The 13,997-nt window shown below is 45.6% G+C and overlaps 5 protein-coding genes across 6 annotated transcripts; 3 read left to right on the forward strand and 2 right to left on the reverse strand.

Annotated features, from left to right (window-relative positions):
• Positions 1 to 212: 212 nt before the first annotated feature.
• On the reverse strand, positions 213 to 1,313 carry grxcr1b (glutaredoxin and cysteine rich domain containing 1 b). Its single transcript, XM_037241692.1, has 2 exons — positions 444 to 1,313; positions 213 to 299 (listed from the first exon to the last, which is right to left on the reverse strand). Exons 1-2 carry the CDS (start codon positions 852 to 854, stop codon positions 246 to 248), a joined length of 465 nt encoding a protein of 154 aa, XP_037097587.1. The 5' UTR covers positions 855 to 1,313; the 3' UTR covers positions 213 to 245.
• Positions 1,314 to 1,476: 163 nt separating this feature from the next.
• utp25 (UTP25 small subunit processor component) lies at positions 1,477 to 5,372 on the forward strand. Its single transcript, XM_037241685.1, has 12 exons — positions 1,477 to 1,644; positions 1,815 to 1,854; positions 2,050 to 2,218; positions 2,306 to 2,542; positions 2,660 to 2,748; positions 2,825 to 3,235; positions 3,364 to 3,580; positions 3,659 to 3,861; positions 3,929 to 4,111; positions 4,189 to 4,298; positions 4,400 to 4,645; positions 4,975 to 5,372. The coding sequence occupies exons 1-12, from the start codon at positions 1,544 to 1,546 to the stop codon at positions 5,228 to 5,230; spliced, it is 2,262 nt and encodes a 753-aa protein (XP_037097580.1). The 5' UTR covers positions 1,477 to 1,543; the 3' UTR covers positions 5,231 to 5,372.
• An 84-nt stretch (positions 5,373 to 5,456) lies between these two features.
• LOC119116369 (b(0,+)-type amino acid transporter 1-like) lies at positions 5,457 to 11,004 on the forward strand. Of its 2 annotated transcripts, none has more exons than XM_037241687.1 (6): positions 5,457 to 6,276; positions 9,725 to 9,858; positions 9,929 to 10,058; positions 10,123 to 10,247; positions 10,327 to 10,414; positions 10,486 to 11,004. In XM_037241687.1, the coding sequence occupies exons 1-6, from the start codon at positions 5,578 to 5,580 to the stop codon at positions 10,714 to 10,716; spliced, it is 1,407 nt and encodes a 468-aa protein (XP_037097582.1). In that variant the 5' UTR covers positions 5,457 to 5,577; the 3' UTR covers positions 10,717 to 11,004. The 2 variants fall into 2 exon arrangements, with proteins under 2 accessions (XP_037097582.1, XP_037097583.1); XM_037241688.1 differs by lacking the exon at positions 5,457 to 6,276 and adding an exon at positions 7,112 to 8,199.
• On the forward strand, positions 8,555 to 9,718 carry LOC119116372 (b(0,+)-type amino acid transporter 1-like). Its single transcript, XM_037241690.1, has one exon. The coding sequence runs from the start codon at positions 8,623 to 8,625 to the stop codon at positions 9,487 to 9,489; it is 867 nt and encodes a 288-aa protein (XP_037097585.1). The 5' UTR covers positions 8,555 to 8,622; the 3' UTR covers positions 9,490 to 9,718.
• On the reverse strand, positions 10,837 to 13,560 carry adprs (ADP-ribosylserine hydrolase). The gene is made up of 6 exons (XM_037241689.1): positions 13,256 to 13,560; positions 12,894 to 12,990; positions 12,608 to 12,815; positions 12,158 to 12,345; positions 11,975 to 12,075; positions 10,837 to 11,786 (listed from the first exon to the last, which is right to left on the reverse strand). The coding sequence occupies exons 1-6, from the start codon at positions 13,431 to 13,433 to the stop codon at positions 11,419 to 11,421; spliced, it is 1,140 nt and encodes a 379-aa protein (XP_037097584.1). The 5' UTR covers positions 13,434 to 13,560; the 3' UTR covers positions 10,837 to 11,418.
• Between the last annotated feature and the right edge of the window lie 437 nt (positions 13,561 to 13,997).

Genomic DNA, 13,997 nt, shown 5'->3' on the forward strand with positions numbered 1-13,997 from the left:
AATTAATGGATAGTCATTCTTACGCCTACCACAAATCCAGTGCAGCAGTAACACACTTGTGAATCTTTACCCATGTCAACATTCCAAGTGATTAAGCATAAAGTGGGCTATCACTTGGAATATCATCTAGGCCTACTAAAAGTAACCAAAAGTCAAATAAAAATAAATGTAAATGCCAGCAGTCAGTGAAACATTGATTTATTTTGTCTACACGTGAAAGCAACTGTGTTTGTCTTTCTTCAATTCTAAAGAATCGAATCTTTTTCCCAAGGTCTCCTTTTCTGATGACGTAGTGGTCCCTTAAAGAAAGACAGAATACGCAGACGTTATGGCTACATCTGAAAGGCAACTATAAATCCTGCCATTCTTATGCAGTGTTTTAAAGATCCCATTGGCATGGTTGCTCCCTTCATGTTGCCAATAATGATATGGAATCTACTTACAGAATACATTTTGGAGAGGTTGTTGAAAAGCACTTGTCCCGCGCTCACTTTGTTCCTCACGCCTCTTATGGTTCCATTTTTGCTGCAGATATTGAGTCGCGTGTTGCTGAAGAGCGTCTCTCTCTTGGCACTAGCATACAAAAGCAGGTCGTCAGTTTCGCCATCATTCTCTTCTATCGAGGAGTCACCCAGCAGGCCTTTAAGGTGGCTGTTGGCCTCGCTGGGGGCAGATGAGACCTTCTGCTGCGCCCCTGGACCGCCGCTGCTGTCCGAGTCCACTGGCTCAGACGCTGAGCCGCACCATGGGGTCTCATCCTTGAACACCTCAGCCAACACACGTCCACTATTGGCAGACGCGACTCTGAACCTAACCGTCCTCACAGTCTCCTGTTTCACTTTGGAGCCCTCCATTGAAACACCAGAATACTTCACATTTCACGCCCCAATCGACAACACCGGACATCTTCTTTCAGCCTAAGCCGCGGCCAATTACTGCGCAATTATCAAACAAAAACATCCTGACGTGCCAAAATGAACTGAAAATATACCCAGAGTACAAAAACTCGACACCAAACTGTTCAATAATGAAGGAGTCTCTGTCATGGCAACAGCTAAAAGAGGCAAAGTGTCGAGTGATACATATCAACATGTTCAATAATTGATGGGTAGTCTTCAAGCAGCAGATATCTGTGTCTTGTCTTTAAAAAGACATACAAAGCAAAGGTGTGATAAGCTGCTGGCAGTGAGTAACAAATTACCCCCCAAGGAACTACCAATGAAAGATAAGTACTCTATAAACATGACACATTATGAAAGACATTCAAGTAAATCATATTCTTAATAATAATAAAAAGAATGTTTTTCCTTCATTCATCTATATCTATGCGAAAAGACGTGTATTACCTTCTCAATGATACGTCCTGTTTCTGACCTGTAGTTCTACCCCAGTACTGTAGGTGGCAGTAGCTCACAGCGAATACAATGATACGTCCTGTTTCTGACCTGTAGTTCTACTCCAGTACTGTAGGTGGCAGTAGCTCACAGCGAATATACGTTCACCAACAAACAAGTCCGAGATTCACGTGGGGCAGAGTGTCAACATGGGGAAAAAAAGACACAACAAACAACTTCTTAGCAGTTTGTCCAAAAAACAGAAGAAACACTTGAAAGAGTTTGGAGAGGAGCATCCCTTTCACGACGTGTAAGTTGCAACGGGAACGTCTCGCGGTGTGAAAGTGGAAGATTCTTTGTCAACTAGCTAAGCAACGGAGCCCCAAGCTCGGTTTCCTAAAGATGACAAAAATGCTAGCAATTAGACTGTGTAATTGCGTGTTGGAATTTCAAAGTTTTCATCATGCGTTCCTTTCACAGAGTCAATGACAAATCTGAAAGGACTCAAATAGTCAAACTGGTAAGTAGTGTTACTCCCTATTTACTTCCCATGAGCTATTTAGTATTTTGGATCATATTTAGGAGTCGCGTTCCCTGCAGCCATTGTTAGAAAACTACAATTCGTACTGCATTTGATTTAGTGTGTGGATCATTTGAAATATCGTTGGGGCTGACGGAAAATGTATGTACGCATGCTGATATTTTAACATCTAAGGCACCGAGCCCAGAACACTCTGATGCTGAGCCGGATGATTTGGAGGAGGAAATTGAGGACCAAGAGCAGAAAACAGCCTATCAGAAACTTCTTTCGACCCTTAGTCAACCCAACCACAATGACCAAAGTGAAGAGGACAGCACTGATGAAGAGGAGCTTGTTGATGAAGGCACGCTCATCGTAATAGCCATTCTAATATGCACATGGACCGCAACCAAGATCGTTACTGTTGTACTAAATGACGTGGCGTTTGCAGAAAACTGTGCTGCTGTTGACCAAGATGATGGCGTTGAAGAGGCTGAGGAGGAGGAGGAAGAACCCGAAGATTCTGGAGTAGGCCTTTCTCAGTCACCAGAAGGCAAGGAGGCGGTGGCGGCAGGGAATGAAGAATTTATTGACAAGGAAAATGAGTCCCAATTCTGCCTGGAGAGCAACTTGACTGATGAAAGGGGACAAGAGGACATTGATGATGACATTGCTGAACGAGACAAAGGTGAGGCGCGATAAATAAACCTGTCGACAGACATTCAATGTTATGTATACTTAATCAAACTGATTTGACATTTTCAAAAGTTGAAGCAAAGTACAAACAGGTGCTTTGTATTTCTAGATCTCTTTTGCCAGCATTTGGACACAGAGTTGAGTGAAGATGATGTGCAAACCATGACATCAGGCACCAAAGCAAAGACTCAGATCTCGGTACTCCCTTTGATGCAATTTGTGAGCTTTTGCTCAGCTATTATAATCAGCATTTCTTTTGTTTTGCTGAACCTAGTGGCCAAAATTGGGCTCGCTTCTTTGCGTCACACCCTTGGAGAGCTTCGGCCCCATCCGCTCGTACAAAGACACCCAGCCCCCCGCTTTCCACAAACTCTTGGAAGCCAGTCGGAAGAACATCAACACGTCTGGAAATTCCACGGAGAAAGCCGAGGAGACGAGCCCTCTCCAGTTGGAGCTGTTGGCTCTCATGGGAACCTACAAAGACCTCTACTATCCCGAGAGCTGCCCTTTGAAAGTGGGCCCGCAGGTCCGAAGCGCTTACTGCCTCCATGTTCTCAACCACGTGCTGAAAGCCAACTCCCGCGTCTTAGCTCACAACGCTCAGCTCAAAGAGCGTCAGCAGCAGGCTAAGCGTGGAGAGGTGTTACAAGATGAACCGAGAGACCAAGGTCTAACCCGACCCAAGGTAAACCTGGCCGATGCTTGCTCTTAAAAGGCAGGAGGAGAAAAGAAAGAAAAGAAAACACCCGAACCCATTGAATCATGTTCAACGAATCCTGCGTGACTTCAAAGTATGATCTCGTAACGTGGCAGGTCCTGATTGTCGTGCCGTTCCGAGGCGGAGCGCTCCGCGTGGTCCAAACTCTCATCACTTTGCTGGAGAGCAAAGGCAAGAAGATGGTCGTCAGCAACAAGAAGCGCTTCAAAGACGAGTTCGGAGAGGCTCCGGATGACAAAGGGGCCAATCTGCGCAGACCGGACGATTACCGCGCCACGTTCTCCGGCAACGTGGACGATCACTTCAGGATCGGTGCGGCTCGTCCACGTTTGCTCGCTCCCCTTTTTGACCTTGTGTCTGATGCTGGGCTTGCTCTCTCTCGGTCTCCAGGTGTCTCCATCATCAAGGGCAACATGCGGCTCTTCTCGCCCTTCTACTCATCAGACATCATCATCGCTTCTCCGCTGGGCCTGCGCACGGTCATGGGAGTGGAAGGAGAATACCACAGGGACTTTGACTTCCTCTCCTCCATCCAGATACTTGTCGTGGACAAGGCTGACGTCTTCCTGATGCAGAACTGGGAACACGTCTTGGTAGGGATACCGTCCGTCAAAGCTGTGTTGTTCTTCAATACATAAGCGCATGTTCTCCCTTCACCAGCACGTGATGAAGCACATGAACCTGCAGCCGCTGGACTCGCACGGAGTGGACTTTTCCAGGGTGCGAATGTGGAATCTCAACAACTGGGCCAGACATTACCGGCAAACGCTTGTGTTCAGTTCCATCCCGGACCCTCAGATCAACAACATCCTCACCAAGCAGTGTGCCAACTACCGCGGACAGGTTCTGCCTTTCACTCGCTGCAGCCGATTTCTGAAATGGGTGCGCTTCATATTCATGCTTGCGTGACATTCCCGCAGATTTCGGTCAAGAACGTCCCCACAGCAGGCTCCATATGCCAAGTTCTCGTTCAGCTGCCCCATGTCTTCCAGATGTTCTCCTCGGACAGCTTCTTGAATCACGACGCAAGGTAGGGTCAACCAGCGTTAAGAAACGGCCACTCTGGAGAAACCCCACGATGGATTTTTCAAAGTGATTTCATTTTTTTCTTTTTGTCTCTGCTTCCTGTAGGTTTGAGTTCTTTGTGGATAAAGTGCTGCCTCAGTACCGGGACTCTGTCATGTCGCACACTCTCATCTACATTCCGTCTTACTTTGACTTTGTACGGTTGCGCAACTACATGAAGAAGCAGGAAATGAGCTTCGCAAGCGTGTGCGAATATTCCCGCAAATCCGAGATGTGTCGGGCAAGGCATTTTTTCCAGAAGGGTGACAAGCACTTCATGCTTTTTACGGAACGCTTCCACTTCTACAAGCGGTGAGTGCTGTCGCTCTAGTGGAGTTCCTAAAATGGAAAACCTACTTAACAAACAAAAGCCAAATGATTTTCTTATCTTCATTTATAGTATCAAAGTAAAATCAATGGAATGTGAATAGAATCATACTACAGTTCCATTTGTCTCTTTCCCAATGGGGAACACACCTTTTATTTTATTACCTGTGACAATACGTAACTCACTTAGTTAATGATTTAGTCCCAATATAGTTCCGTATTGTTTTATTTCAAATGTTGTTCATCTCAGTGATATCCCAAAACAATGTTGGTGTTGTTTTTCCAAGTTCCCCTCTCTCTCTCTGTCTCTTCAGGTACACCATCAAAGGAATTCAGAATCTGATATTTTATGGGCTTCCCTCCTTCCCGCACTTCTACAGTGAGGTGTGTAACATGCTGGCAACGGGGGCTCAGGGACAGGAAGCCAGTTGGACGTGCACGGCCCTCTATTCCCGCTTTGACGCCCACAAACTGGCTGCCGTCACCGGTGCCCAGCGAGCCGCACAGATGCTGCGCTCCAACAAAAGCCTTCACCTCTTTGTTACAGGAGGCGAAGAGAAATCCTCCTGAATGCGCTGGCCGCTGAGTGAGACTTGATCATGTGCCAGGTGCCATGCACCGTGCGTGGGCAATAAACAACGTGCTGCAATTTCATTTTCACTCAGATGTTTCAAAAGTTTGCAAATAAATCTTTTACTGGCTTTGTTAACATTCGCGCTGTGGCTCGTTCGCCCCATGTTTGCATCCCAGTTGATGATTGTTGATGCTACTTGGCCAACGCGCAACATTCCATGTTGTACTCACGTAATTATTAACTTGTGGCCTGCTCTTAGCGGGACCTTGGCCACAGAATTCTTGTGTTTTTCCTGTTCGAAGAAAGGAACAAGACGCCGGACGTTCTTCTATCGGCCACTGCCATGGAAGATGAGAGCCAAAAGCTCAGCCTCAAGCGTGAAGTGGGCCTGGTGGGAGCCGTATCCCTCATCGCCGGGACAATGATCGGCTCGGGGATCTTCATGTCACCGCAGACGGTGCTCGTCACCATCGGCAGTCCCGGAGCCAGTCTGGTGGTGTGGGCGTGCTGTGGGCTGCTGGTCATACTTGCTTCTTTTTGCTATGTGGAAATGGGAAGCATCTTCAGAGAATCGGGGGGAGAGTACATCTACATCCTCAGGACCTCGGGCCCGCCCGTGGCCTTTTTGTTAATCTTCAGCTCGGTGTTATTTGTGAGACCCGCTGGTGTTGCCGGCATCGCGCTGAGTTTCGCTCAGTACGTGGTGGCCCCCTTCTACTCGGATTGTGCGCCTCCGCTTTTGATTGTCAAGTGTGTGGCCGCAGCTGCAATTATCATTTTAGCTACAGTAAATTGTCTCCATGTTCGCATCGCCGTGTCAGTGCAAGTTTTCTCCATGGTGGTTAAGGTCCTGGCACTGGCAGGTATGATCGTGGGAGGTGTCGTGATGCTTGCCAGAGGACACACACAGAACTTTCAAGACTCCTTTGAAAACACAAACATTGGCATCAATCCGATCGGTATTGCTTTCTACCAGGGCTTGTGGGCGTACGACGGTTGGAATAATCTCAACTATGTGATGGAGGAATTAAAACGTCCAGAGGTACAGTCAAATTCTTCTGTCTTTTCATTTGACAAATGCCAGTCTTTTTTTTCCACCGTTTATTTCAAACACAAACATATCAAGTACAGTGTGTTGTGAAAACAAATAACAGCAAAATTTGCGAAGAATAGTCATAATAAGGAGAGAGAAACAAACAGAATTACATACAAACAATCAAACAGGTGATATCTAATCATCATCATTTTTACATCGCTGTATAAAAAGAAAAGTTTCTTCAAGCCATAAATGCAACTGTAAAGATGCTATCGCGGGGACTTTGGAACGATTGATGGACTAGATAAGGGATGGGCAACTGGCGGCCCTTGGCTTGCATATGGCCTGTGCCTTGCTTGATACGTTTTGGAAAAGAATGACCCAATCGTTTGAAGTTGTAACTATTGTGTTCACCACAAGATGGAAGACATTGCTTAAGAAAGCCTCCAACTCCAAACCTAGTTCTCCTCCAGAGAAGAAGAAGAAGCGTGCATGGCTCTGTCAAGACGCCAGGACTTAATTAGTAAGCAATAATGTAGTGTAGTTGATCTTACCATTCAGAATTGCAGAATTCTGTCCCTTGCAAAAGTGAGTACACCCTTATTTCAATCCATATGTTTTATCTGTACAATTATTTAAGCACAACACTAGATCATCGACATTTTAGCACAATATAAAGTAGAGTGGTCAGTAAACAGCGAATAGTGTCAATTTACTGCCCGCTCAAAATAAGCAGACACGCAGCCGGTCCAAATTCGGCCAATCCCCCCCCCCCCCCCCCCCCCCAAGAGGACTACATCAATGCTGAAAATTCATCATGCATGGCCACAAGTTGCACATTTGATCCTCCTCACATTGACTGACAGCAGTTTAGACATAAAGGGGCTGTGGTGAGTTATTTGGAAGTGACAGCAAAATGGACATGTGACTTCTTTACATTGTAGCAAAGTGTTTTGTTTTGTGCCCAGAGAAAAGACAGAATACATATGGACTCAAAATGAGAGGTGCTGTCACTTTTGTGAAATATTGTATGATCCAAACTATTTGAGATAAGATAACCATTCAGTTGATAGGCGTGACAAAGGAGATAACTGCAGGTCACGTGTTCCACTTGGCACAAAGCCATAATTATTCCACACGTCCAAGAAGCTCCACTCGCTCATTGTTTACGCAGATAGATATGCTTATCCCGACCGAGTCTGCGCTCTTCTACCTTTCATTAGCCTAACCATGGCGACCGACAAACACGGACTAAACCTGAAGAGGGAAGTTGGGATTATCGGAGCGATATCTTTCATCGCTGGGACCATGATAGGTTCAGGGATCTTCATATCACCCCAGTACGTGATGTCCACCATCGGCAGTCCGGGGGCCAGCCTGCTGATCTGGGCGTCCTGCGGGCTGATAGCCATGCTGGGCGGCCTCTGCTACGCTGAGCTGGGAACAGTCATTCCAGAGTCTGGTGGGGAATATATCTACATGCTGCGGACAGCGGGCCGAGTGGTGGCCTTCATGTTTGTCTTCAGTTTTGTGACCGTCATGAGACCCGCCAGCGCCACGGGAATTGCCTTGAGCTTTGCCGAATATGCCGTGGCTCCTTTTTTTCCAGGCTGCCCACCTCCACAGCTGCTGGTGAAGTGTGCGGCTGCGGGAGCCATCGTAGTTCTGGCCTCGGTCAACTGTCTTAGCTCTCGCCTGGCCACCGTCATCCAGGTGGTCACCTTGGTCGTCAAAGTGCTGGCACTGACGCTGATCATAGTCGTTGGAGTGGTAATGCTCTTTGAGAAAGGCACCGGGAACTTTGAGAACGCCTTTGAAGGAACCCAGTTGCAGGTCAAGTCCTTTGGAATTGCTTTCTATCAGGGCTTGTGGTCCTATGATGGCTGGAACACTTTGAATTATTTAACGGAGGAGCTCAAACATCCAGAAGTAAGATCAGCACTTGTTTATATTTCTTGACTATTTTTGCTTTATGATATATGATGCATATGCAAGCGTAGCACGGCTTCCGTTTTCAGTGAGATTTTCTTTCTTTTTTTTTTTACTTAAAATCAATTTTGAGCCTTATCTGTGTGTAATTATTGCCATGATTTTCCACTTGCATCATCAACAACAAGAAGATTTTATTTCCAAGACAATCTTTGACAAGTTTTTATGCTCTTCCAAGACATTCAGATAAGACATGGAAACATTTACAAGGGGACAAGAATCATAATATTTCATAGGACTCGGCTTTATGTCTCGCTTTCTGAGTTTTGTCCTTTGCTGTAAAGAGCCAGACTTGAGAATCGGGAGCGTCGCCAGCAACACTTCTCGTGCTGATCTGATCGACGCGAGCCAGAAGCCGTGAAAATGAAAAGGGAAATCGGTTTGCTTGGCGGCGTGGCGTTTATTTCAGGAACCATGATTGGATCGGGTATATTCATGTCGCCGCAATTTGTGCTGGCCTACATCGGAAGTCCTGGAGCCAGTTTGTTGATCTGGGCCTTCTGTGGCGTTGTAGCCATGTTTGCCGCCATGTCCTACACCGAACTTGGAACCATTATTCCTGAGTCTGGGGGAGAATTTATTTACATCCTGCGGATCTATGGCTCGTTTCCCGCTTTCTTGGCGGCTATAACTTTTGTCCTGATTGTCAGGCCTTTTAGCGTGGCGGCAGTGGCCATCAGCATTGCAAAGTATGCAACAGCCCCCTTTTACAGCGGCTGCGATCCTCCGCAGCTGCTAGTCAAGTGTGTTGCGGCCGGAGTCATACTGACTGTTGCCACCGTAAATATCTTGAACGTACGCCTTGCCGTCAAAATCCAGGTCGTCTTCCTTTTCGTCAAGGTCTTAACCTTGACGTTGATTGTAATTGGAGGGATTGTGGCGCTCACACGGAGCCAGCGTGTCATTGTGCAAAACTTGAGTCCTGATCATGCATTTGAGGGCACTCAATACTCTTTTAGCACAACCGGAATGGCTTTTTATCAAGGACTCTGGTCCTATGCGGGCTGGTACAATTTAAATTATATTATTGAGGAACTGAAACGACCCCAGGTGAGACTGGTTTTTTTCCATTTACTTTACTCTCCCAATTGTTCTATCATTAGGAATGCAATCGCAAAAATCCCAATGTGTTTTTGTGAATTGTCTCAAAGTTCAGTTGAACAAATGTTTTATTGTTGTGTCATGGGCAGACTTTTTCATGCCATTTATTTGATCAATGACAAACAATAATTTTGCATCTCAATCGGAAGATGGCTTAAATTTGTTACCACTTCTACTGCAGAAGCCAGATTTTGTCATACCACTTTATGAAAGAAAACAAAAACCACCATACTGTAGGAAATCAAGGTGAAAACTACAAACAGAAGCAAAACAAACAATAAAATAAAATGTCAATACCACTAACCCTTTGCCAATGTCTCACCAAAACAGATATGTCATTTCTCACTGTGTTCTTCTCTCGCAGGTAAATCTTCCAAGAGCAGTAATTATTGCCGTCTCGCTGGTGACTGGCTTGTATCTGCTGGTGAATGTCAGCTACCTGACAGTAATGACGCCCAAAGAGCTTATTTCATCCAGTGCAGTTGCAGTCACATGGGGGTGAGTCGCATAGATTGTCATATGTGGAAGCTTAGCAATGGATTTCACCCCCCCCCCCCCCCCCTGCCAGGAACAAGGTTTTGGGATCCTGGGGATGGATCATGTCATTAGCTGCCGCTTTGTCCGCTTTTGGGTCACTAAACGGGACGTTCTTCAGCGGTGGTCGAGTGTGCTTTGTCGCTGCACGTGAAGGACACATGGTGAGAATCATGCAAGTTGGATGCGACACCAGACGCAAATATTGTTGACACTTTTTTTTTTTAGCCGGATATTCTGTCCATGGCTCACGTGCGCAGACTGACTCCATCTCCAGCACTCATTTTTACCACCGTTGTCTCTTTGCTGGTGCTCATCCCCGGAGACTTTCAGAGTATTGTCAATTTCTTCAGGTGAACACAGGCTCATCATTTCCTCATGCAGACAAGTTATCTTTTTGTCTTGACCTAATATCAATCTTTTGTTTGCAAGTTTCACCGCCTGGTTTTTCTACGCCATCACATTTTCTGGCCTCCTTTACCTCAAGATTAAGAAGCCAGAGCTTCCGAGGCCATACAGGGTGAGAACCACTCATGGAAGCTAGAAGGAAGTTGGACATATATAAGTTTTTTTTTTTTTTTCCCCCTTCAGGTTCCCATCATACTCCCCATATTGGTCCTCATCGCAGCAGTATTCCTCGTGCTGGCCCCCATCATTGACAATCCTCAGATAGAATACCTCTACGTGACCTTATTCATCTTCAGCGGAGTCATCATCTACATCCCTTTCATTCATTACAAGCTATGCCCAAACCTGTTAACCAAGCTGACCATATTCTTGCAGCTGTTTTTAGAGGTGGCCCCAGCAGAGAAAAACCTGTGATGTAGACGGAAAGTTTTTTTACATCTTCTCCTCATGCCAGCCATTCCTTTTAGCTGGTGTGGCACAGAATGTGTGGTTGATTTTCAACCAGGGCTTTTGAAATTGAAACACCAAGTCAGATGCTGTACATGATGAACCATTTTATTAAATAACGATTATTCACCGAAACAACTCGTGAAAAAGCAGAATATCCCATTGTGCAAATTTCACAAGAAGACAGGATTGTTTGACACAAAAAGGGAAAGAGCAGGGATCAAACAAATGGACAACAGTGGATATATATAGATATATATCTATATATATCAAAAACAACAACAACAATACACACCCCTATTCAAATGATGGGTTTTTGTGGAAGAAAAAAAAATGTGACCAGGAAAAATCACTCTTAAAAAAATCCACCACTGATATGACCTATAAAGTGAAAAACAAGTTGGCCTCTCAAATCTTTTCAAGTTAAAAGAAACAAGTGACGCTGGTTCGACCAGCAAAGTACAAATCTCACAAATACAATGAAATCAACACACTTGCTTTTTTTCCCTAAAATACTTTTGAGTTGGAACCACGTCAATCGAGCAAAACATGTCGGTTTTTTTGTAATGATTTCATTCGCATAGGTTGAACTCAATTTGCAAATCATTGCATTATCTCGTTTTACCCAACAGCGTTGGAAGTGGGCTTTGGAAATGTGTTGCTTGTGCTTTAACTCTCTGTGCCATTTGAAGACCTTTGATGGTTGTCAGATGCGTCGTCACTGCTCTGATCGCCCGTTCTTGTCCCGCTCCTCTGATGGTAGAGTGTGTGAAGGCGCTCTGCGTTCACATCCGCATCATCTGCCCCCTCGCAGCAGCGGATCCAGTGTGGAGGAATAAGCTCCATGCCATAGTGAGCTCCAGCGATGGCCCCAGCCATGCAGGCTATGGTGTCCGTATCCCCTCCCAGTGCCAAACTGTAGGCTATTGTCCGCTCCAGGCCACCGTAGTTCTCTGGGAGGTATTGCCTCGGTTGCAGGCAATGAAGAACGCAGAAGATGGCAGTTGGTACTGATTGGAGTGCGGCAATGCCGTTACCTGATGTCATCAACAACAGGTAAGTGATGCAACACAACAAATCCATACTTTAATTTGTCACAACACTGTTAAAATATCATTAATGATCAATATTACGAATTGGTTGTTGCAGCCCTGCTTCGTTGTATGGATAGATTGGAATGAAAATGTCTCCATTGCCCAAAAGTAGATTTGAGAAGAGTACTGACCCAGCTCAGCGATGACCTCCTCTATGGTGACCTTGCCCATGTCCATGAAATCTCTGACTCGATAAAGGCGATTACAGAATGGCTTCTCTGCTTCCTTCAGACTGTAGCAACACACCAATGGACACCAATTACATCCAACAGATCATTTCCAGAGCTGTGCTGGTGGAGCATGTGGTGACTTACATTCTTGCATCATTCCGTGAGACTTCATCACTCTCAACTTCCTCCATCTCTGTGATGAGTGTGTTGATGAACGTATGCGGAAGGTCCAAGGCACCTTGTAGGGCCAGGTGCACTGCTAGCGCTTGCAGCACTGCACCATTGTAGCCAAGGGAGCAGGAGTGAGTCAGCATCGCACCCAGACGAGCAAACTAGCAATGCAAGAGAGAAATTTCATCAAACAGAAACCGTTTTCCACGCTGAGCTCTGCCAACGCACCTCTCATTGCTATGGTAACAAAAGATGGAAATGCCATGGAGTCCACCGTCACTCACTTAAGGTTAAAAACGGGCTACTTTCAGCGACACCAGATATAGGGTGAGTAAATTGGAATATAATTGGGGTGTTTTGATGAAAGAAAGAAAGAAAGAAAGAAAGAAAGAAAGAAAGAAAAAAGACATCATCTTAGCAAACCTTTTTAACATCCGCTCGATCAGGGAAGGCCAGTGCAAATGGGGCTGCCCTCATCGCGCCACCATTCCCAAAAGAGCCCCGACCATTAAATTGATCCCTGGCTGGTTGGTACACATCAGTGAGGTGGGGAGAGGCCAGCTTCTTTAACACCTGGATCACTCCAGAACCATAACCTCGACCCGGGGATACGCTGTACTCCTTTGCAAACCTGCAAACGCAAGATTCCATCAGTGTAGTAGTTTTACTTTCTAATGTGTTGCAGCAAATATGCGCTCTTTCTGTCTACCTGCGAGCCATGTCATGCTCATCAAAGCCAGCCCGGGTGAGTAGCGATTGGACCACACAACGTGCCATAGCTGTGTCATCACTGTATTCAAGGATGCCTGAAAGACACACACACACATTTGCCTATATTATACACACCACGAGTATGCAGTAGATAGAGAAAATGTGTGAATGCATCAATTAAGTTTTTACACTACAGTAGCACTTCCAGAGCTTTATTAGTTTGCGGTTGACATTTGTTTCACATATATGCAGGCATGAATATTATTCATCTTATTCTATTCCATCCATCTGAGCCGCTATATTATCTTACATGCGAGTAGTCTGTCTGTCTGTATGGGTGTACCTAATGCTGTCACTCACCATTTCCTTTCGTCTCGTCTTCCAGACTGTTCATGTGCTGCAGGACATTTTCAATGGGAACATCCTCAACTCCTTCGAACTCTCCGCCGACACAGTCGCCCAGCACAGCCGCGACCAGTGCTCCCCGAAAACGGGAGAGAGACGGCGGCCCTGCCGCTGCCACCAATGCTCTCGCCATTCACAAACGTGTGCGTGCAAACGAAAGCGTAAGATAACCTGAGCGACTAGTTGACGCGCATAAACGACAACAAAATGTTGGCTCGTCGCTGTCAACTACTTCCGGGTTATGTGTTGATGTCATTTGTCTGCGACACGAGAAAAAAATGTCAAAGGATAGCCACGTGATTGAAATACATTTAAAATAATAATAATAACAACAAAAACAGTGTATGTGATTATTTTCAAGATTAAGGCATGTTACGTACGGTGTAAAGCAATTCATTGGTGCACTTTATGCAGTTTGGTTAAAGGGTATCAGTGCCACCTGCTGGACAGGAGTCATCTGGGAATTCTCTCAAATTCAGTCAAATTGTACAGTCTGGGAATGGGTTACTTTATTTGCATATAAACAAAATCAGCAGACAACCAAGACTCGACGTGCAATATGTTTCTAACCCTGGTTCAAATCTTAGCTCTTCCTGTGGCTGTTTGTTTCCCACATGCTTGCATGGACTTTCAGAATGTTGTAACCAAAACTAACATATTACGTGTTAATTGTTGCAATAATATTTGTGAGGTGTCC

The sequence above is a fragment of the Syngnathus acus genome, chromosome 22 (assembly GCF_901709675.1).
Source record: "Syngnathus acus chromosome 22, fSynAcu1.2, whole genome shotgun sequence".
Lineage (NCBI taxonomy): Eukaryota > Metazoa > Chordata > Actinopteri > Syngnathiformes > Syngnathidae > Syngnathus > Syngnathus acus.

What these genes read in the sequence shown, in the direction of transcription:
- grxcr1b (XM_037241692.1), bottom strand. Translation starts at nt 854, where the DNA reads ATGGAGGGCTCCAAAGTGAAACAGGAGACTGTGAGGACGGTTAGGTTC. An exon ending in ACCTCTCCAAAATGTATTCT is followed by an intron (nt 300 to 443) that starts GTAAGTAGATTC and finishes TCTTTCTTTAAG; the next exon opens with GGACCACTACGTCATCAGAA.
- LOC119116369 (XM_037241687.1), top strand. Translation starts at nt 5,578, where the DNA reads ATGGAAGATGAGAGCCAAAAGCTCAGCCTCAAGCGTGAAGTGGGCCTG. An exon ending in CTGCACGTGAAGGACACATG is followed by an intron (nt 10,059 to 10,122) that starts GTGAGAATCATG and finishes TTTTTTTTTTAG; the next exon opens with CCGGATATTCTGTCCATGGC. An exon ending in AGCTTCCGAGGCCATACAGG is followed by an intron (nt 10,415 to 10,485) that starts GTGAGAACCACT and finishes TTCCCCCTTCAG; the next exon opens with GTTCCCATCATACTCCCCAT.
- utp25 (XM_037241685.1), top strand. Translation starts at nt 1,544, where the DNA reads ATGGGGAAAAAAAGACACAACAAACAACTTCTTAGCAGTTTGTCCAAA. An exon ending in GAGCATCCCTTTCACGACGT is followed by an intron (nt 1,645 to 1,814) that starts GTAAGTTGCAAC and finishes TTCCTTTCACAG; the next exon opens with AGTCAATGACAAATCTGAAA. An exon ending in AAGGTCTAACCCGACCCAAG is followed by an intron (nt 3,236 to 3,363) that starts GTAAACCTGGCC and finishes GTAACGTGGCAG; the next exon opens with GTCCTGATTGTCGTGCCGTT.
- LOC119116372 (XM_037241690.1), top strand. Translation starts at nt 8,623, where the DNA reads ATGAAAAGGGAAATCGGTTTGCTTGGCGGCGTGGCGTTTATTTCAGGA.
- adprs (XM_037241689.1), bottom strand. Translation starts at nt 13,433, where the DNA reads ATGGCGAGAGCATTGGTGGCAGCGGCAGGGCCGCCGTCTCTCTCCCGT. An exon ending in AGACGAGACGAAAGGAAATG is followed by an intron (nt 12,991 to 13,255) that starts GTGAGTGACAGC and finishes TGTGTCTTTCAG; the next exon opens with GCATCCTTGAATACAGTGAT. An exon ending in GGAGGTCATCGCTGAGCTGG is followed by an intron (nt 11,787 to 11,974) that starts GTCAGTACTCTT and finishes TGATGACATCAG; the next exon opens with GTAACGGCATTGCCGCACTC.